General features: G+C 42.1%; 2 protein-coding genes across 2 annotated transcripts in view; one reads left to right on the top strand and one right to left on the bottom strand.

Moving 5' to 3' along the window:
• The window catches only part of si:ch211-140m22.7 (uncharacterized protein LOC570370 homolog), a 20,065-nt gene extending 3,351 nt beyond the window's left edge, over positions 1-16,714 (bottom strand). The window contains exons 1-6 of the mRNA XM_034186293.1: positions 16,586-16,714; positions 16,390-16,438; positions 10,942-11,044; positions 6,293-8,545; positions 3,271-3,334; positions 2,599-2,723 (exon numbers count right to left, since the gene is read on the bottom strand). Of these exons, the coding sequence (XP_034042184.1) occupies positions 2,599-2,723; positions 3,271-3,334; positions 6,293-8,545; positions 10,942-11,044; positions 16,390-16,434 (2,590 nt within the window). The 5' untranslated portion in view covers positions 16,435-16,438; positions 16,586-16,714. The remainder of the gene's footprint in view (positions 1-2,598; positions 2,724-3,270; positions 3,335-6,292; positions 8,546-10,941; positions 11,045-16,389; positions 16,439-16,585) is intronic.
• A 2,921-nt stretch (positions 16,715-19,635) lies between these two features.
• Positions 19,636-22,347, top strand: part of wdr4 (WD repeat domain 4) — a 56,909-nt gene continuing 54,197 nt past the window's right edge. Inside the window, 3 exon segments of the mRNA XM_034186074.1 lie at positions 19,636-19,743; positions 20,834-20,899; positions 21,085-21,231. Coding sequence (XP_034041965.1) covers positions 19,661-19,743; positions 20,834-20,899; positions 21,085-21,231 — 296 coding nt within the window. The 5' untranslated portion in view covers positions 19,636-19,660.

The raw sequence follows: 22,347 nt of genomic DNA, 5'->3' as shown, positions 1-22,347 counted from the left end.
ATTGCTCTCACTGCCTCCGATGCACTTACTGAGTCTGCTGGCTCGGTAAGCACCGCAGCAGGCCACTCACACCGCCCCCCCCCCGTCTGCAGTGCCAAGCTACATCCAACTCCAGCAACAGGACCAGAGACTATGCTTGCTGTTTTGATGCGCAGCGCCCGCTGCATGGTCTCCGGTAACTGCAGAGCTCCGTGGCATGATTTGGATTCTTTGCGGGTCCAGCATACCATACCCCCAGAGGCAGTGAGCGAAAGGGAGAGAGCACACGCATTGTGTTCTGCGTGCATTTATCATTTATAGGTATATGATAAAATCGTTATCAAGTTGTTCGCCAATGAATATGGCTTTTTACACCCTTCAGAAAACCATACACCCTGAGGCCGAAGGGTGTATGGTTTTCTTCAGGGTGTATACTGCCATATTCATTGGTGAACAACTTGATAACTGATAATAACTATGGATCAGAATGATGGCATAAAAGGCTTATGAGATAATCGACAGCTCTTTTTTAAAACCCCTGAGCAAAGTGATCAGCAACTTTCAGGCTATAATGCAGCTAAAACACAACATTTAAAAAGGTTCTAAAGCAAACCACCAACTAGACAATTGCGTCTGTGGCAGATTCCCATATGAGCTGCTCGCACTCCAAAAATCTCTAAGTCCTACACTGCAACATGGAACATGGATGAATTCTCATAAAATGACCCATTTAACTTCTATTCCTGGATGTGATGTTACAGCACTTTATATGTGTTAGACAACCATAGTAATAACAGTAGTAGTAATACTAATAATATTATTTAAAAATTCCATATATACTCAATTTGATAGTTTTTGTTCAGTTCTTCTAAATGACCATCATTCATTCATTCATTTGCTGCTACGTATCTGGGTTTGATTGTGGACATGATAGTAAATCTATTTTTTAACCCTACATTTAAACCCCCTTTACACAGGGACGAGGTCTGTCCAGCAGTCCTTGTGATGATGCCAAAGAGGTGCTCAGTTGCCGCCAGGAGCTTGCAAGGTCCTCTCAGTATCCTTTCAGAAACTGCCATGATCACGGTGCAGTATGAAGCACCTGTTTCACGCAGAAGTGTCGCTAAGCCCGGGGAGATGCACAAATACCATATGGGCCACGCAAAAACACCCCACAGCCCACCCAATGACTGCCCCAGGGGCATGCAATGACCACTGCATTTTCCACCACAGCAACATCAGATTGTCCACTGACTCATGACCAGAGTAATGTGGGTTTGGACATGAACTCAGAAAGAATAATATTTCACTGTCACAGCCAACAGGGGCGCAATGATCGGGGTGTTTTTTTGCTGTGGCAAGAGCGGATTGCCCACTGTAACATGACCAGAGTGACGCGAGTTTAGACATGAACTCGGTGGGGGGAAGAGCAATATCATTTCAATATCACAGCCAACAGGGGTGCCATGATCGGGCTGAGTGCCGTGATTTTTATGAATAAAGTTCATTTTATAAAGCGCTGTATAAAGTGCAAAATGAGTTCCTTATCAGCTGATATCCACAGAGTTCATCAAGAAACTTTGTGTGTGTTCAAATCTGAACAGATCAGGCGGAGACATTTGTATTATACTTTTCCTGCAGCTGATGGTTCGTTCTGAAAGCTCCGGTGTTCATTCAGCACAAGTGGACATGCAGCTCAGCTGTCACTGAAAGGACACGTCACGTCAAACACGTCAGACAAGTAATCTGCACCCTGATTACTGATGACAACCTGTAACACCAAGTAATGAAAAAGCTGTCACCATGAAGACAAAATGAGCTAAATATTAAATGACTCCCTTTTCCACATGTGCACATTCAGTTTGGGTTATGTGTGCATGTTTTTTCCCCACTGCTGTGCGCCTGGCATCACCTGTCTAAAACACCTTGCGTGGAACATTTTAATACACAAGTAGGTACATTCAGTTCATTGTGGACTCGACAGTTTTGCCCTTTTTCAATGAATTGTATAACCCAGAATTTGAATGACAGAGTGCATGTTGCGCTCCAGTCCAAAGAAGAAGAAAAAAGTGAGTTTTCTGAAGAGGACAACAGTCATGTGACTTTTTTCAGTACCTCTATTTTTTATTTTTTTAAATCCGTTTTATTTTCATGGCTGGGTTGTTTTCTAGCCATAAAAGTCCAGTGATTTACGCGGACGCTGCCTCTCCTCTCTCTCTCTCAACAGTGAGGAAATCTGACAGCAAACTGCTCAAAATCCAAACATACATGTCTAAAAATGTGGTAGATCTCTGTGGAAATGTGGACATTATCTGTAGCAAACAAGCTCCACGTGAGACAACAACAGCACAAGTCCTGCTGAAGCACATTACACAGGAAGGTGTTTTCACGTCTCCTCTGCAGATCGGGCGCATTTTTAAACTGCACGACAGATTCACACTGCCATCGTCCCGTGTAAAGGGGTCCTTACATCAAAGGTGGCCAAAACAGAACAGTGGGATCACTGATCACTTTGATGGTTGAACACTGATGCTTTAAGAAAGACAAACTAGAAACTGATCGTTACCAAGTATAGAGAAACCTGCATGTCTGTTAATCCTCATCATTAAGACGACTCACCTGAGAACTTGAACTCTGGGAAAGATTCAAGATTTCCACCTCCGTAGAGTCTCTGCAGCTTTGCTATTTCATATGCAAGGGTCTTTTGGTACTCTGGATCTGCACTGGCTAACCCTCCTGTAGCCCTAAGGGGACAGGACAAGATGAAATTTGAGTGTAACACAACATTAACATTGTCCATTCTTTAAACAAACTAGAGATCTGATCAAGCTCACATCAGCTCCCTCCCACCAATACCACTTGCTTGCCAAAAAACAAACAAAAAACAAACAAACCAAAAAACACCCAAGGGAGTTCTTCCCCATACCACTGTGCTTGCTCATGGGTGTAGCATTTACAGTCCCACAGATAGAATGATTCTTACGCATTCCTTAATTTTTTTTTTTTTTTTTGCATAATGAGACATTTGTTCATAAATCCCCACCATTCTGTATTTTAGAACCATGTGCGTTAAAAACATCTGTGTTTATCAAGCAGAGTCCATTTCCCAACTTTGCTTCTAAATAAAACTGTGTGTAAATAAATGTTGGCTCCAAATTTGCACCACAAACTAATTATGTTTATTGTAGTGTGCTGTCACTTTCTGTAGAAACTCCAACTTTTTCTTTTTAAAAGATAAATTTGTAAGATAAAACAAGACACTCAGGAAAGCAAAGAGGTTATGGGTCTTACTGGCTTGTTGTGGAATACTCGCAAATGGCATCCAGGAACAGCTTCTTCACCGGGTCAATGTGAGCTGAGTCACAAGAAGGGGAAAAATAAATACATTTTAAAAATCTGCCCATTTAACCAGGACAATAACAAAAACTCCAAACAGGGTTTTTTTTTTTGTTTTTTTTTGTTTGTTTTTTTTAAACTAACTCTCTTGCACTAAATGGCAGCTGGGATCGGCTCAGTGGGCAGCTACAGGGTTCAGTGGGAGAGAAGGAGTAAACAGTAGGTAAAGTTGACACAGGTTTAAAACACTGCTGTGACAGGTCATGCAAGGATACACAATTACGGCTGAAAGATCAAAATCTGACAAAAAGTAAAAGCCCACAAAGAAAGTTATGTAAAGGTTCAACAATAATGTCAAAATAACTACTTAAATATATATATCTTCACCCCATTAGTGACTCCACACAGCAACCAGGGTGCTATTTCAAATGGGGAAGGAAAGTTTACATGTCAACCACCTAAAATACACCACCGAAATCAACAGAGGAGTGGGGAGAGGTTACACCAAAATAAGTGCACAAGGAACAGGTCAGTGGGGAGCAGGAAAGAAGTCTCATCTACGAACCCCCCCCCCCCCCCCCCCCAAAAAAAAAAAAAAGGTGACAAATATTGTTCTATAGTGGGAAAAGTACATTTAAAATTACCCAAATGCTTAAACACCAAATATAAGAGTTCAACCAAACTGCAACATAAAGTGGGAATTAGGGGGTGAATATTGTAATAATAGAGATAAACGAAGCAATGGTAATGAAATTGTGGTTCTGAAAACTAAAAAAAAAAAAAAAAAAAATGGGGGAATAACAGCACACATGATTATGAACAGACAAACTGAAATTAAGCAGAAGTTCTAGATACAAACAAAGAATGCTGTTAAGACACTGATCAAGAAAACCCATGGGGATCCACGGGCTCTAGTTTGGGTAGTGTTTATAAAATCGGTAACTGATATTTTCAAGGGTGGTAATCAGTGTTGCCACAGTAACTTTGAAAACTTAATTATTTACTTTTTACAGTTACATTATACAGTTACTTCATTAGCAGCTGTGGATAACTTGTCACCAGCTGCTGAGTGTAACTAATAATCTAACTTGGTTATTTTCAAGATTAAGTACTCAGAAAAGTAACTATTAGTTTCTTTGCTGATTACACAATCTTAAGTGTAACCAAGTTAGATTACTAGTTACATTACTTATGAGTTGCAAATTGTCGGTAACTGCTAAAGTAACTGCATTAAGCTACTAATGAAGTGACTGCATAAAGTAACTTTTCAAAGTAACTGTAGCAACACTGGGGGTAATAAATTTTGCAAAGCTCCTATAATGAGTTGGAATCATGTGCAATTCCAAAATGTTTTTAGACCCTTAAACTTCAACAGTTTTTTTGAAGAACTCAACCCTTTTATTTCTGCTTAGTTACGTAATTACATAATTTTGTAATCTTAATGTATTTATAAATTGCTTAGGTTCTTATCATATACATACTATTATTCTTACCATCATCAGTATTATTGTTACTTCTATTTTGTCATTTGTTTTCACTCATCCATGTATTTTTTAACGTATTTACAATTATATTATGCACTTACATTGAACTTACTAAATAAAATCACATGCGCACGCTTTGAATATATGGATAATTTACTGCCCCCTGCTGTGTGAGTCCAGAATGTAAATATCAACGTCCATTGATCAGCGTTGTTAGCTAATATCTATAGTTTCTCCAAAAAATATTAGTCCTATCAATATTCCGTTTTGGGGGCGTTCATCCTTGACCCCAAATACACAAGCATACCAAACGGCAAATGTCGGCTCTCCCCAGTTTGTCCGGGTCCGAAATTGCATGCACGCACGCTTTTATTTTTACATACCCACAAACCGAGATGGTGGCAGAAGACATTAAACGTACTATCCTTCTCACTCATGGTTACGGCAAGATGACCAATTAAACCACAAAAACATAATAAATCAATAACACTAACAACACTGTTAAACTATCATGAACCACAATAATATTTAAAACCCCAAACTCCCATGGTGCATTGCAGCGCAATGTCCATTGTTCACTGTTGTTAGCTAATTTCGCTAAATTCTCAAAAAAATATTTGTCCTATCAACTTTCCATTTCTGCAGCATTCATCCTTGACCCAAAACACATAAGCATACCAAACGGCAAATGTCAGCTCTCCCCCAGTTTCTCAGTGATTTAAGCCATACACACACTTGGCTATTATAATATAGATGGCACAAAACAAAAAAGGTAAGTTTGTAGCAACAAAAGAAGATGTTGTGCAGGCTGCTGCGGTTTGCATGCTCTGCAAGAAAAACAAAGCAATGCAGCACAAACACAATGTGTGAGAACAGACATGGATGACAGGACATGGAGGGAATACAATCATTAAAGGGGTCATATTATACACATTTTCAAAAACCCAATACTGTGTCACGGGTATCCAAAAACAGAGATATTATGTTTGGAGCAAAAATAAATAAATAATTAAAATAAGTTTGTGTCTGCTGGCTTTCACAGCCCCTCCCTTCAGAAAGGCATTGCAGACTGCATAACACAGAGCACACATTGGCTCATGTTGGGCATCACAGAGTAAAGAAAATATCCAGATATGTACTTGTGTTCGGGATGTCGCAGACGTCTACAAGGCCTAAATTTTACTGATGGCAGAAGCAAGGACACAATTGTGAAACTTTGAGGATGTTAAACCCCCAAACCCGTGGAATTTTTCAGAATATGACCCCTTTAAGAAATACAGGAAGTGGAAAAAGTGAGTGTGAGTGAGTGAAGTATTATGAAGGAACTAGTTGAACTATGTAAAGCAAAAATAAAAGTGCATGTGTGATGCAGGAAACCTTTACATTTTAACCCTACAAGCTAAAGCAAATAAATAGTGAAAATGAGTGTCAGGAAACTCAGAGTCCACAGAGGAAAAGAGAAGGTTTTTAGGGGTGGATGTTGTAGTTTGTACCCTCAGGCAATTCAGCTGGTTCAGGATCAGCTGGGGCCTCCATCTGCAGAGTCTCTATTGCAGCTTCAGCTATACCTGGAACAGGGTCAACTAGCTTTTCAGCACTCTCCACAGGGGTAACTTCAGCTTCTACAGACTCTGCAGCAGCTTCAGCAACAGGCTCTGCAGCATCTTGACCTTCTGGTGGCCCTGCAGTGACTTCAGCTTCAGCAGAGGCCGCTTCCACATCTGGTGCAGTTTTTGTAGCGGGGGTTTCAGATGCAGTTTCAACTGGAATTTGAGAATCAGTTGTTGGACCAGAAGATGTGAGATCAGTAGAAGGCTCTGCTGGGGAAGATTCAAGACCTGGTGCTACATCTACTGCAGCTTCTGGGACAGCTACAACATCGAGCAGTGGTTCAGCACCTGGCACCAAGGCGTCAGCTCCTTCAGCAGCGGCTTCAGCACTTGCTTCAGTGAAAGATGAAGGCATTTCAGTCAGCGGTGCTGCATCAACAATAAGATTAATCCCTGGTGCAGCTTCACCAATGACAGTTTCAACCACAGGTGCAGCTTCAGCAACGGCTTCAGCATCCGCTTCAGGTGCAGCTTCGGTGACAGCTTCCCTGACAGCTTCTGCGACCACTTCAGCTGCAAGTGCAGCTCCGGTGACAGTTTCGGCGACCACTTCAGCCGCAGGTGCAGCTTCGGCGACAGCCTCTGCGACTGCTACAGCCACAGGTGCAGCTTCAGCGACGGCTTCCACGACCGCTTCAGCCGCAGGTGCAGCTTCGGCAACAGCTCCAGCCACAGGTGCAGCTTCGGCAACAGCTTCCACGACAGTTTCTGCAACCGCTTCAGTCGCAGGTGCAGCTTCGGTGACAGCTTCCCCAACAGCTTCTGCGACCACTTCAGCTGCAAGTGCAGCTCCGGTGACAGTTTCTGCGACCACTTCAGCCGCAGGTGCAGCTTCGGCGACAGCCTCTGCGACTGCTACAGCCACAGGTGCAGCTTCAGCGACGGCTTCCACGACCGCTTCAGCCGCAGGTGCAGCTTCGGCAACAGCTTCAGCCACAGGTGCAGCTTCAGCAACAGCTTCCACGACAGTTTCTGCAACCGCTTCAGTCGCAGGTGCAGCTTCGGTGACAGCTTCCGCGACCACTTCAGCCACAGGTGCAGCTTCAACGACGGCTTCCGTGACCGCTTCAGCCGCAGGTGCAGCTTCAGCAACAGCTTCAGCCGCAGGTGTAGCTTCAGCAACAGCTTCCACAACAGTTTCTGCAACCGCTTCAGCCACAGGTGCAGCTTCAGCGATGGCTTCCACGACAACTTCTGCAACCGCTTCAGTCGCAGGTGCAGCTTCGGTGACAGCTTCCGCGACCACTTCAGCCACAGGTGCAGCTTCAGCGACGGCTTCCGTGACCGCTTCAGCCGCAGGTGCAGCTTCGGCAACAGCTTCAGCCGCAGATGCAGCTTCGGCAACAGCTTCAGACGCAGGTGCAGCTTCGGCAACAGCTTCAGACGCAGGTGCAGCTTCAGCGACGGCTTCCACGACCGCTTCAGCCGCAGGTGCAGCTTTGGCAACAGCTTCCATGACAGTTTCTGCAACCGCTTCAGCCACAGGTGTAGCTTCAGCGATGGCTTCCACGACAACTTCTGCGACCGCTTCAGTCGCAGGTGCAGCTTCGGTGACAGCTTCCGTGACCACTTCAGACACAGGTGCAGCTTCAGCGACGGCTTCCGTGACCGCTTCAGCCACAGGTGCAGCTCTGGCAACACCTTCCATGACCGCTTCAGCCACAGGCGTAACTTCAGCAACAGCTTCAGTGACCGCTTCTGTAACCGTTTCTGCCACCGGGGCAGCTTCCACAACAGCTTCAGCTACAGGTGCAATTTCAGCGACGGCTTCAATGACAACATCAGTCACAGGTGCAGATTCAGCCGCCAGGGCAGCTTCTACTACACCTTCTACCACCTGTGTCGGTTTGGTAACATCTCTAGCCTCTGCTGCAGCTTCAGTCACTGCTTCAACAGCAGGTGTGGCTTCAGTGCTTGGAGCAGATGGAATCCCAGGACCGGTGTCTTCCACTGCAGGCTTGGTTACCTCAGATTCTGGTGCAGCAGCAGTCGACTCTGCTGCTGGTTTACGTGCAGCTGCCATTTCTGCTGCTGCAGCAGCTGCGGCTGGAGAAACTTGTTTTTTTGGACTTGGTGCATACTGCTTGTGCTGGACAAGTTTCTCTATATCGAAGTATGTTTTAGGTGATGTTTTGTCTGAGGAGGAGGGTAGTAAGCACACAACATGCATTAATTGTTTAAATCGTCTGAAATGTAACACACTCGCTGTGGACCTATAAAAGAAAAACAAAAACACTCCAACAATGTACACAAAACATCAAAAAACATCCTGGAAGGTAATATCTATTACTAACACCAGTTTGCATAAATAAGGTGCTGAAAAGATAAACATGTCACAGAACTACAAGTTGACCATCAGCATTTGGAAAAAGAATATCCTCATAAAACAACACCAGCCGTTTGTAGCAGCCTACAGTCTACACTCAAAGATCACCATGAACGTTTGCTTTCACCTTCATTATGATGGTGCACAAAGGCAAAAACGCCAAAGAATTGTGTCTGTCCAACTACTTTTGGATGTGACGGCAAATACTACACATTATTTACTGCATGTGGAGCTAATTTAACAGTTTACAAAGCATCCACAGGCATGAAGGATCACAAGCAGACGGCACAGTGTTGGTTGTACTGCAGACTGACTGAGGTCTCAAACAGCAGCCCTGTGGCCCTTCAGCCAGCATTTTACAACCGTCACCACATTTTACAATTTATGACTAAATCTGGACTATGCAATTATTTTCCATGTGCACTTCAGAAGTTGAAACATCCCATAGCTGTGAGCTGACAGAATGCGTGTCAACATTACTGATCAGAAGGCCAAACCTGAGGCTTTGCGGGTAGTAATAAGACTTGGCAACAGAAAGTGTGTCACCTAGTGGGCAGTTTTAAACTAATTAAAAACTAATCCAACGTACAACATTGTACAGAAACATCCTGGATGAAAACCTGCTCCAGAACACTCTTGACCCCAGACTGGGGTGACGGTTCATCTTTCAGTAGGACAATGCCCCATCCAACCTGATGGAGCTTGAGAGAAATGGGCAAAACTACCCAAAGATAGGTGTGCCAAATTTGTGGCATCATATTCCAGAAGACTTGAGGCTGCAATTGCTGAAAAAGGTGCATCAACAAAGTATTGAACAAAGGTTGTGAATACTTATGTACATGTGATCTCTTAGATTTTTAATACATTTGCATAAGATTTTAACTTCCTTGTCCTCAAACGTGTGGTTAGTGTCTTTCAGGTGGAGATCATCTACCCAGAGAGAAGAAATGGTTTGAGAGAGGTGTCAAAGAAGCATTCTATGTGAAACAGTTGAAACCCAGCCTTAACCAGGGAGGTGGTCCGAGACACGCTTTGTCTCCTGTTTACAATGGGGTACTCAGGTCAAAGCAGTTTCAGTCTTTTGTTCATGGTAATGAATCATTCACGTCATCAGGACAGTCATCAAGGGAGCCATCAGATGAGGCTTCCGTCCCATCATTAGGAGGGACAGCTGCCCTGTCATTAGGAGGAATCACTCCCCAAACAAATTAGTACCAGTAGCTTTTATGCATTATGCCCCGTGGCTGACACATGGTGGACCTCTGCCTGACACCTCTACACTGTTCAGTAACTGTGGTACACAAACATCCCATGAATATGTAAAGCTACTGCTGATTACCATCCTTTTCCTGCATGTGCGACTCTATAAAACAATTTAAGGTGGCAGTGTTTACTGTCAAAGTACAAATACTTGTCTTCTACAACACAACATCTCATATTGCAATGTGTCTTTCCGCATCCCGCTTTGTGACGGCAGCTGCTCCTGTAAGAAGCTGATCGCAATCCGGCAGAACAGAGCAGCAAACACCAACTTTCCACAGCTGCTCCTTTGTTTTAAAAATTATGGAAAAGCTGGGTTGAATATACCCAAATGGCTCACACTGCTACTGTCTGTGGCTAACAGAAAAAAGTAAAGAGCTGCATCTGGACTGTGAGTGAAAAGAACAGAGAAGTCTATTAAAACAGATCCAACACAACACACTTCCAATAGCTTCTAGAACTTTAAACTATCTACATAGCCCCCAAAAGATCAGGAGATCAAGAGTTTAAGTTTCAAGTTTTATCAAGTGTAATGTTCCCCAACATACATTCATTTCAGGCAAAGCTGTATACATAAAACAGGACTTTTACACAAACACACCCACACACTTGAAATAAAATTTGCAAAAATGACTCATGACAAATGTCTAAGCACAGTCTTACAGAATATGGACATGACAAACATGGACAAAAGCCCCATTTTATAATTCCTAAAATACAGCAGCGGTACCCGACAGATCACCGGAAACTAGAAGTCGCTCCATTGCCACATCACATTAATTAGATACAGGAGAGTAACGGTAATACAGAATTTCTTTTGGACTGAAACATGTTAAACAGTAATGCTCTGCAAATATCTTCAACCGCACTAAAATTTAGAAAAATCTTTACACAACTACATCATATTCGACAGTGTTCTGGTTACTGCAGATGTTCTGAAACCTACCCGAGTTCTTTTTCGATGACTTCTTGGATCCACCAAATTTTGAGCTGTAGGCTACAGCTGAAGGTGCTCTGCTCAGAGTAATCCAGCTCTGAGCCTGCAAACACTGACAAAGCCACACACACGCACACACACACCATATTAATGGAGGTAAAGATGACTACTTTAGTCAAAATAGAATGCACTATTTTTAAACCAACTGTACTTAAATATTTATGAAAAAAAGAGCTCAATGGTTAAAAACTGTTCAGTTTGTGATTATACGAGGTCTGTCAATAAAGTAACGGTCCTTGTCAGAGGACAAGTTGGGACATGTCTATCTCGGCTTTCAATGCTTACCAGTCCAGTAAGTATCAGTGAAATTGTGAAGAGCTGGACATGTCCCAACTTGTCCTCTGACACGCCGAAACGGAGGTGTTCCTTTGTCTCGCTTCCAAAGCGAATCGGTCGTGACGCGCGAAGCCTCTGCGCGGCTTTCCATGACAAAATCTCTTGTTAAAAGTGAAATCTGCCGGAAAATGGCTGATGTCCAGCTCTTGTGATAACCAGAGAAGGAGCACACGACGGTCTCGTATCCACAGAGCCATCTGTTTAGAAATGGTCCGGTGGCTTGTGCCGCATTGTCGCAGCTCGGAGCGCGGCGCGCCGAGCATCCTTAAAGCTGTAGTAACAGACCTTATTCTCTGTGAAGCCCGTAAAATTTTCACCGAAAGCCAGATAAATATTTCGAATGGTTTCTAGGTGCCAGTCTCTAACAGCTTCTGAAAAAATTCTGATGGAAAAAAAAGTCCTTTTCATTCCGCCATTTCCAGACAATGAAAATCCGACGAGGGGGCGGGACCACTCCTTCCCAAGGCGTGCTCACAGGCGAATGACGTCACCGACAGGCGTGGAAAAACTCACGCATGCGCACGAGGGTTCAAGCATGTCTGACGTAAAAACATATGAATGAAATCCATATAGTTTTTGAAAAAAATAAAAAGGGCCGTTACTTTATTGACAGACCTTGTAAGTTCATACTTCCAAGTATTCTGACTAGTGATGCACAATTAATCACATTTTCATCACTGTGATATGAACATGCACAATAAACACTAAAGTACCTAAAGGTGCAATGACAGGTACATACTGTACCTGAGGAGCTCCATGGGGCAAGAGCAGCTTAGCTATCCTCTCCACTGAAAACTCAAGAGCCAGGGAGTTGGGTACTGGAGATGTAATAGCGGATTCTGCATAGTGCAAGACTCGCAAGATGTCTTTCCAATGAGCCAAATGGGGATTGGGGATTCTTAATAATCTGACTGTGTAATCTCCTGCTGTCAGATGCGATAATGAGGTATCTTGACCTGCAGGCTGCAGACTGTTGTGCATATGTGATTCAGAGCTGGGGTGTCAAATCTAGATTCTTGACATCTTATAAAAATTCTTATACAATAACCCAAATCATTCATTTGATTGAAAAATCCAATACACTGTTGGTAACACATAAACAGATCCCTGCCATTTGATTGGTGGTTTGATTGTCATGTGATATTGATCATTTGTCCCATTTGCAATTTTGGTTCCACGTTTTTCACCATTGCACTCCGCGACCACCTTAATGTAAAAACAAGACATATTGCATTTGTGTGCATACAGCAATCAAGCATTGATGGACAGCACGCTCATACTAGCATCTCGCAACCTTTAAATCAGCAACAGCGCTTAGTTAAAAAAAAAAAGGCTGGTTATATTTTGCCGGATACGGCAAAATATAACCTGTGTATCATACTTTAGTCCTGAGCCAACTTCCATTCTAGTTTGTGTCCAGCCTTTGGTTTTTCCCTTTGTGGAATCATTAGTTGAATCACCTGTGTGTTTTGTTTTTAATCATATGTTGAATAATCTGCTTATCTTTCTTTGGCCATGTGTGAGTTCCAGTCTAGTTTATCTGAGCCTTTATTTTTGTTGTTGATGTCTTTTCAGTACTTCTATTTGTTTTCTGGATAATTCTTTGTTCTTCCATATTAAGTCCTCTTTATTTTATTTCTTTTTATTAGGACTTGGGTTTTGTTCATCTTTGGTTTTGGTATTCTATTTTGATCATTGTGGTTTTAGGTTCATCGTCTTGTGAGGTTCTGTTCACTTTGCATTTGTCTCACTGCACTATCTTGCACCTGCACTATCTTGCTTTCCTCACCTTCATTCTAATTATGTCTGCTCTGTCTTACTGCATTCTGTTGCCTCTGTTAGAATTTTATCTGGTAAAAGAGACAGCTCAAATTATTGCAGAGAATGACCACGTAGGAAACTGAGTTTCTTTCCTGATCAGGGAGAGCCGGCATGACCCCTCGTCACTGTCCGTCAGTCCGCTCTGAAGGGTCCGCCCACTCTGCTCCTGGATTTATTTGAAGCAAGTTGCACACAGACATATTACACTTTGCACTTGAAGGCGCCTTGTGGTCTGCTCAGACAGATAGTAATTGTTCTTCAAATTGAAACATTACAGCGCCAACCTTGAGCTAGTGTACAGGCTGCGTTGTTCTCTGTTCAAGGCCGACTCCCTAATTAAAATGTACATCTGTGCTCAGCAAAAACAAGGCTTACATTCTCATAGTTTTCATCTACAGTTGTGAACAGTTCAGTGATTAACTAAGAAAGGAATATTTAGATGAAATCACACACATATATATATATATATATGTATAAAAACAGAATCAAAGACATTAAGTATCTTTAAAATTAAAATTCTTTAACGCCTCCTGTCCCGATTCTTCTCCCGCACCTGTGTCTTGTTCCCTAATTGACCACCTGTGTACCAAACCCTTGCTCATTTACCAGATAAAGCCTTTTTTTTTTACTCCAAGCCTCCATTGTGAGTTGTGCATTTGTGTCCAATCCTGTTTGTGCCACGCATCGGGCCATGCCTGCCAGGCAGCTGTTTGCCTGTCAGAAATACACAAACCACAGTCTGAGGGGCCACAATAGTTACCGTCCTAGATCGTGCCAATTTCGCAAACCGCAATATCATATCTGTTATTTGTGATAGATCAGAAACTTCACTAAAGCACTATGCTTCTACAAGCAATGACAGGAAGAAGGACATGAGTAGTAAGATGCTTGCAAAATAATGCAAGAAAATTTGCCAACACCATCTAGTACTAGTACTGAGAGTAGGCCTACGACTCAGCCTGCTGAGCCTGTACAGGCTGTCACATTATAGGGGCTCAGGATGACAAACTAGATTCACTCGACACTGTCTCAAGAACAACTTTCTACAGGAATCCAACTTCAACACTCTGAATGAAACATCATCTTCAGTGCAGTATTTCCATTTTCATGGACCCATTAGTTTCTACAATGTCAACAAACAGGCCGCATGAGTCAGAAACATGTAAATATGTTCTTGAAATTCAGTATTTGGAGTTTACACAAAGCAGCTTATCGTTATAATGACCAATTTTGGATTGGATTGTTTTTGAACTATCTGACTGTTTTTGCAAGTTGACTGAAAACAATTTTGGATTGGATTGCTATTTAAAGTTCGTGTTGGGCTGTTTAGAACCTCTTGACCTCAAAGGACCAGTGACGCACACCAAAATGTAATTCCCTTTTCTATAGTTTATAAAATATCAATTAATAAGGATCTATTTTAGGTGTTATATAAAACAAATAATGAATGTTTTTTTTCTCCATTCACTTCATCTTTTACCTCATGAAATATTCTTACCATTGCACTCATAAAGATTCATTATTTGTGTAATATAAACTTCATAGTGTGGGTGGGCACATGCATGTGTGTGATTGTGTGTGTACGCCTAATAACTAGTAACATGCGCGTAAGGGTAATTTAATATTTAGCTTGCACTCGGGCCCGTGCTGAGGTTTCTACACCACTGGAGGAAACCCCCACAGCAAGGGCGCAATTTAGAACTAGAAATTGGGAGGGACAAAGTGCGAGGCCCGCAGGGCCGAAGCCCATAGGCCGGGGGTCTGGGGGCCACTTTAGGCCCCCAGAAGCCAACGGATTCTAGATAAGCTCAGATGCGTTCTGAGCATCCAGAACAGTAATTTTAATGTTTTGAGAAGACCATAAAGTGGATACCATTTGACTTGTGCAATTTGAAACTGTGGATATAAGTACTTTATTCTGAGAATAGCTAGCATTGATTTTATTAACATCCTGGTGTAAATAAGGTATCACCACATGTGTAGAACTCAAAAAGAATGATAGGTTGAGTTTTCATAAAAAAAAAAAAAAAAAAAAAAAAACTGAAATGTGGTAAAATGTATTCATAAATATGAAAGAACAGGCTCTTAATAATTATTAACTATCGCATACTGTATGTTTTTCTCAAGATTTGTTTTTGCATAAGTTTGAAAAAACAACAGATCATAAGTTTAGGACAAATTACTTATCATGAATTTAATTTTCGAAGTGGCACTAATGACAACACTCATACTGAACATAATTTTGCTTGCATAGACTGATTTTGGAGATCAAACAATAATTGCAGATGGGCTTTCTGAGGTCCCAGATAGCTTTTCTGATTTCCTTTTCTAACTTTCAGAATTTAGTAAATTAGCATATGGTCCATTGATACTTATGTGTAGACAGTACTCCCTAGAGGCAACTATTTTTGGTTTCAAATCTGGGCAAATGCAGTCCCAGAAAATTCCAAATGTAACAAACAAGAAACAGGTGTTGTAAACAAGTCAATGCTGCTGAAAATACAAACTTGCAGAAACAAAGATACTATTCTAACATGGTTTTGCGCACAAGACTGACATGGTTTGCACATAAGACTGGCATAGCATGTTTCAAGTACAGACATATATATCAGAAGGGGGGGGCATACCATATTCTGTCCCCCCATGTTGAAAAGGTGGGGGGGACATGTCCCCCTATCCCCCACCAAATTGCACCCATGCCCCACAGACACAGGAAGAACATGCAAACTCCACACAGAAAGTGGGAAGCGATCCCAGGACCATCTTGGTATGAGGAAACCGTGCAAACCACTAAGCCACCGTGCTGCCCATAGATTGTTTTCAATACCAGGAGACTAGCATGTGCACCCGCCTCAAGGAGTTCAGCTGTAATACCACAGATTCCTGGAGATTTCCCCACCCTCAGCTGTTTCACAGCCTTTGCGTGCTCACTGATATTTAGCGGTTCACAGTTGACTGGCGGATCAGCACCCAACAATACTAATAGCAACAAACTAAATTCCATGTGACAGCTGCACTCAAACAAATGAGTCAAACTAGTTCACAGTTCAGTGAGCTTCAACCATCAGGCCTGTTTCAGTAAAACAGGCTGTTAATGAAAATCCTTCACCTTTGAGCTGAGATCCAGTCAAAGACATCACCTGACCGTGATGCTGCTGAGCTGACCGCTATCTGCTTCATTAAAACGAGACAAAACGAACACCTGCTTTGATAATGCACATAAATCAAGATTAAAATTACCTGCACACAGCCGAGTCGTCCCAGTCGGAGCAGGGAAACAGCCATCGTCCTAAAACCAATCAATCAAGCAATCAATCACAAAATACAGAACCATCAACGACGAAACGTGTGTCATATTAACGAAGCATTGTGTCAAAAAAGCAAAGTCGCAGTTAGCTAGCTAAAAGCAGTGCATGTCGCTAATATTTGTTCTTACCTTGTTCTAAATCCGTGTGACAGCAGCGTCTGAGGCTCACATAGCCTTTATGTAACAGTTCACGCCCCCGTCCTCCGACACGGCGCTGTCAACCTTTTTGTCTGGAACTTCACAGTTCTTTAACAGCGAACATCAGAATCGAACCATAACAAGAGGAATTTTTTCATACAGTGTTGCAAATAAAATTGTTATTGCTCTAAATTAATATTTAACGCTATATTTTGGTTACCACTTACATAGGTCACGGAGTTCCAAACTACCTAAAAAAAAATAAATAAACAAACAAATAAATAAATAAACCACAGTCGTCTTTTGTGTACATTATGGGTCTTCAGCAGCGAATTCCTCCAGTTCATTGGCTGAGAGCTCTTTGCACTGAGCGCTTCTGAATGGTTCACACGTTGGTTCCCTCCTCCTTCTTTGCTACTGTGCTCATTTTACGCATATTTATTATTAATTCTTTTCATAAATCGTTTTTAGCTCGTGTTAAGTGTTTACGGAAGCGTATTGCATTCACTTGATAAATTATTTTTTTGGTTTGTTTTTCGGAGTAATTATTTGTGTTTCTCCAGGTAATTTATTTTTGTCTGTTTTTCGGAATAATTACTTCTGTTTTTCTGAGTAATTTATTTTTTGTCTGTTTTTTGGAATAAATATTTCTGTTTTTCGAGTAATTTATTTTTATGGTTGGTTTTTCAGAGTAATTTTTTTCCTGATTTTTTGAAAAAAAAATTTCTTCTGTTTTTCGGACCAATTTGTTTCTGAGTTTAGAGAGCATTTGAAGACGCATTCATTCATTGTGAGCTCGATTTGGTAACAAAAATGACATTGTTCAGTTTAATCAAGTTCTACTTTGATCTGGGTTTAAGACACTGGGATATTGTCCTGTCTTTAAGATAGATGATATTATCATTAGTTTGTCGACTCTACGAGGCACCTGAGAACTTTGCGGCTGTTCAGAAGGAAATCCCATTCAGATCTGCTAGACAGATACGGTATGTATCCATTGATACAGGATGATGCATTTGAAATGCATTCAGGCTGGCTACGTGGTGACTCAAGAAATAGTAAAAAAACAAACAAACAAACAAACAAAAAACAGAAAAAAAGTAAAAAACAAACAAAAAAACCCTAAAAATTAATTACTCGGAAAAACAAACTAAAAAAATAAAGTACTCAGAAAACAAACCAAAAAATAAATTAATCAAGTGAATGCAATAGGCTTCTGTAGTTTTTTTAATTGACACGCAAAATTAAAGAAGAACAGCAATATATATATATATATATATGTGTGTGTGTGTGTGTGTAGCGGCTGCACTCTGCGTTGTGTTGTTATGATTCCGCCCATTCGCTCCCCTTGGGAATCGAACTTACTAACTCCGGCATGGGAGTCGGACTCTCTAACCAGAAGGCTAAAACCCAGGACTCTGGCCTTGTGACCAGAGAATCCTTTTGAGCTGTTGGGATTGAGGTTTACTAACTACATCTGCACAGTGACACCTGCTGGCCTCCGTTACACTCACCCCCCTAAACTCACTCCCATCCGGGTCACGGCACCATTGTAGCGGCTGCACTCTGCGTTGTGTTGTTATGACTCCGCCCATTCGCTCCCCTCGGGACGCAAACTCATGAGCTCCGGCATGGGAGTTGGACTCTCTAACCAGAAGGCTAAAACCCAGGGCTCTGGCCTTGTGACCAAAGAATCCTTTTGAGCTGTTGGGAGTGAGGTTTACTAACTACATCTGCACAGCTACACCTGCTGGCCTCCGTTACATATATATATATATAAAATACAACTTAATGTCCCCACTTCCTGCATGTGACGTCACTACCAGGCTCTATGGTGTGGGCAGAATAGTGGTTAGCGCTGTTGCCTCACAGCGAGAAGACCATGGGTTCGATTCCCACCTGTGGTCTTTCTATGTGGAGTTTGCGTGTTCTCCCTGTTTTTGCGTGGGTTCCCTCCAGGTGCTCCAGCTTCCTTCCAAAGACATGCAGGTTAGGTGGATTGGAAACTTTAAATTGTCCGTACATGTGCGTGCGGGTGTCTGTATTCAGGTTGTCTGCATGTGGCCCTGTGACAGATGTGCATCCTGTCCGGGGTGTAGCCCACCTTAAGCCCTGCGACTGCTGGGATAGACTCCAGCTCCCTAGCGACTTTTAGTTGGTGTAACTGGTTGATGGTGAGTGAGTGAACTCTATGGTGCCTGCCTCCTTTGAGCGTAGGAGGCGGGGAGCACCCAGGGCAGTCTTCTTTCTCTTTTTCTTCTTTGGCACTTTACAGCTGTTGGCATCCTTCAAGTTGTGCTATTGCCTCCTGTTGGCTCTGAAAGTCCACTCCTCGTCCAACTCCATTAAAGTCTTTTGATTAGTTGCTGTCCCAAAAAACTCATTTATCCACTTCTTCCCCTCCACTGTGTCATCACACTCAAGCACATCTTTCACCCTGACCACTACTCATCCTGGCCTCTGTAGGTCTGGGATCACAGCCTTTCTTTCTTCCCCACATTTGCTGGATGACATCTCAATGTCCTCCATTGTCTCCTTTTCAGGTTGGCCAGTAAGATATTCCCCAATAAGAGAGACTTATTGGAATGACTTTAATATATTTTAAGCAGAAAACTATGAACTGATGTTCAAGATTAAACTTGTTTTATTTATTTCAGATCAGGGAGGATACTCTGATGGCTCATTCTTACCAATCCTAATGTAACAAACGTTACAGTACAAAGAGAGGCTTGTGTTTACAGCACGAACAGTAACAGTTCTTGCCAAGAAATGTAACCCTCACCCTCATCAGAACTGACAAAACATCTTAAAATTCACATTTTATTTTTTCCCCCATTAGTAAACATATTTTTAATAGCTAAAACCCAGTTTGTAAAAATATTATTGAAAATCCTGTAATATATGTGTGTAAGTCTATAAATTCAATGTTCCCCTTATGTCTCTCAGAATGCACACACGTGGTTTGAACACAATTTAAGGGAGTAGCAACATGGCGGTCGAAGGCTTCACTTTGCAGATCGTGCCTCACGTAGGCAAGAGGATCACGTGGTTGTATTCAAAACAATCATGGCTGCTGTTGCATTTTGTGGCGAGTGGTTCGTTTCTACATGCGACAAGAAACTCATAGCTGTCCACAGTAGAGAGGATAGGTAGGTGAGGACACACTGTATCATTTTACAGGCTTATTTTTTTTAAATGTATTTGTTTGATAGCCTGTCTCCTGGTTACAGTCTCAGTGGCCGTGAAGCCTCATTCGAGAGAATTGGTTCATTACTCGATGCTTCGAGTGAAACGTTTGTGACACAGTGGCCGCGTGTGTGTACATGCGTTCGTTCATATGTCTCAGCTGTCTAACAGCTTTGCACATCACTTTCTTTGTGGGGGGTTATTGCTGTGACACTAAATAATTTATAAGCCCAGCCTCCAGTTTAACACGATAACTGAGTCTTTTTGCATCTGTTGAACTTGGCTGCATCAGATGAAGATAAAAAGCTGCTTTATTTGATGTTTGATTGCTGATGTATTAGAAGCAGTTCAGACTTGTTGGTATTCCATGAGCCCAAAGCCAGTTTTGACGTAATTAGTACCCCTGGTACCATGGCTTGCACAAAATGTATGATGGCCATTGGTTAATGAAGGATTACACAAGGGTCAACATTTGCAGCCGTGTACTTTTCCATATGATTGAAGCATTTTTAATTGTTGACCCCTTTGTAATCCTTCAGTAACAACCACCTGGCTATAGCTGCCACACTATGATGGCCATGGCCACATAGGCCATGGACTGTTAGCGTTGTTTTGTACCTTTTTGATGGGTATAGCTGCTTGGCCCATGAGGCTATCCAACGTGGGGTACACGGACACAGGCAATTGACAAATATTCTGTAAATTACTGTTCAGCAGGTTAAATCATGTATTTGTTGGTCTGAAATTTTATTTTAGATATAAATCACATCATGTCATCATTTACGTACTTTTGGGCCATGACCCTCCATCCAGATTCATGTGTGGCCCTTATCTGTTTAGTTTTGAAGTTACAGGTAGGTTGAAATAGCTCGCTTGTCAGTTTCCTACATGTCCAAAGAGTAGGTTTGGCAACAACTGCTGCTTGTCTAGTCAGTCTATGTATTTTTGAGGGTATATGCCTCGCCTTTTCCAAAGCCAGCTGATGAAAACCTGATAACACAAAGGAGGTCAAACAGAATGAATATATATCAGCTTTTTATCATTTTATTTCAGAGAGCCATTTGTGTTCGACTGCAGCACAGCTGAGAAGAAGCCACAAGAAGTGAAAACTGATAACGGGTAAAAACAGGCTGTTTGCTCGAGGCCATTTGATTATCATCTTAATGTTGCATTTTTAGTGATGAGCAGATGGAGCCTACTTTTGATCAATTACTGTTAATGGACTGTAAAAGTAGTTTTCTTGGCATTGAGTCACCTGGATGAAGAGTTGTAATTTAACAGCAGCATTTCCTCTGTTTGATTAGTGATGGCGGAGCAGCAGAGGAAACGGGATCTGACAAAATCCTTGCCTTCGCTGTGTCTCCATCTGGAAAGCAGGTGGCACTGACTGATGACTCTAAGAGACTGGTTCTCTTTCACTGTGAACCTTCATGGAAGTGTGTCAGCATGAGGTACAACTAAAAGCCACACCAGTGACTCAGAACAGCCTTTTGGTACTCCCCTCAGTCTATTACAGGCTGAAGGGGTATTGTCGTCATGTTGTCGTCAACTGGACGGGCGGGCAGGTATCAGGCGGCTTCAGCAATTGGCTTATTTGAGCAATTGTTCATGAACGGAGAGGCCAAGGGTCACCAAACTTAGAGGAAAGGTGTATCAGGGCCTTGGTAGAGTTTGAAAATGGATGTCCTTGACCTTGAGGTCAAGCACTGGCAGCTGCCATTATTTTTATTTTTTTTTAATTGTAGAGAGCCAGAAAGTCCTAATTGGCTGATTTGGTGAAAACGTCTAAAGCTTGTGGGCATGTAATTTCTAACTTTAGAATGTGTAAGATTTTCATATTGAATATTTCACAATCCTTCTGTAGTGGACAAATAAGTTGCTACAACAAATGTGTAATGTGCTTTTTGCACAGTGGGTGTCACTATGCATTGCTCAGGCATTCTGTCGGTATATAACGCAGGAAGTGTACGTTGTATTTAGGTGTTGACCCCAGAAGGGCAAAAGGTTTTGACCACAATACCGCAAAGGCATGCCATTTTGTTGCTTTTTGGATTTTATGCCCTTATTATTTGAATAAATGATTAACTTTTAACACCAAGAAGATGTCTGTGGACATATTGAACAAGACATTGATGGTAAAATCGTCAAATTGCATTTTGGTGCATCAACCAGGTCATTCCTAGGGTTAAACATCTCAGTAGCCCAGTAGCAGACTGCGCACGTACATCTTTTTAACATAAAAAATAGCTTTGAAGTCTTTGAGAAGTTACTGGTAGTTCTAATCAGAGGTGGAACGAAGTCACCATCAAGTCACTCTCAAGTCATCAATCAGCAAGTCCCAAGTCAAGTCTCAAGTCATAATGATCACCAGTTGTTTGCAAGCTGACTTGAGACTTGACTTGGGACTTGCAAATTGATGACTTGAGAATGACTTGAAAGTGACTTCTTCCCACCTCTGGTTCTAAGTACTCCTAAGTCACTAAGACCTGCTTAGGTAATAGTCAGCCATGTTTGCTGTCTGCAGTGAAAATCATGTCTATTTATTTATATAAATACAACAGAGACGT

This window comes from Thalassophryne amazonica, chromosome 14, assembly GCF_902500255.1.
Source record: "Thalassophryne amazonica chromosome 14, fThaAma1.1, whole genome shotgun sequence".
Lineage (NCBI taxonomy): Eukaryota > Metazoa > Chordata > Actinopteri > Batrachoidiformes > Batrachoididae > Thalassophryne > Thalassophryne amazonica.
This window is presented reverse-complemented; position numbering and strand designations above follow the sequence as displayed.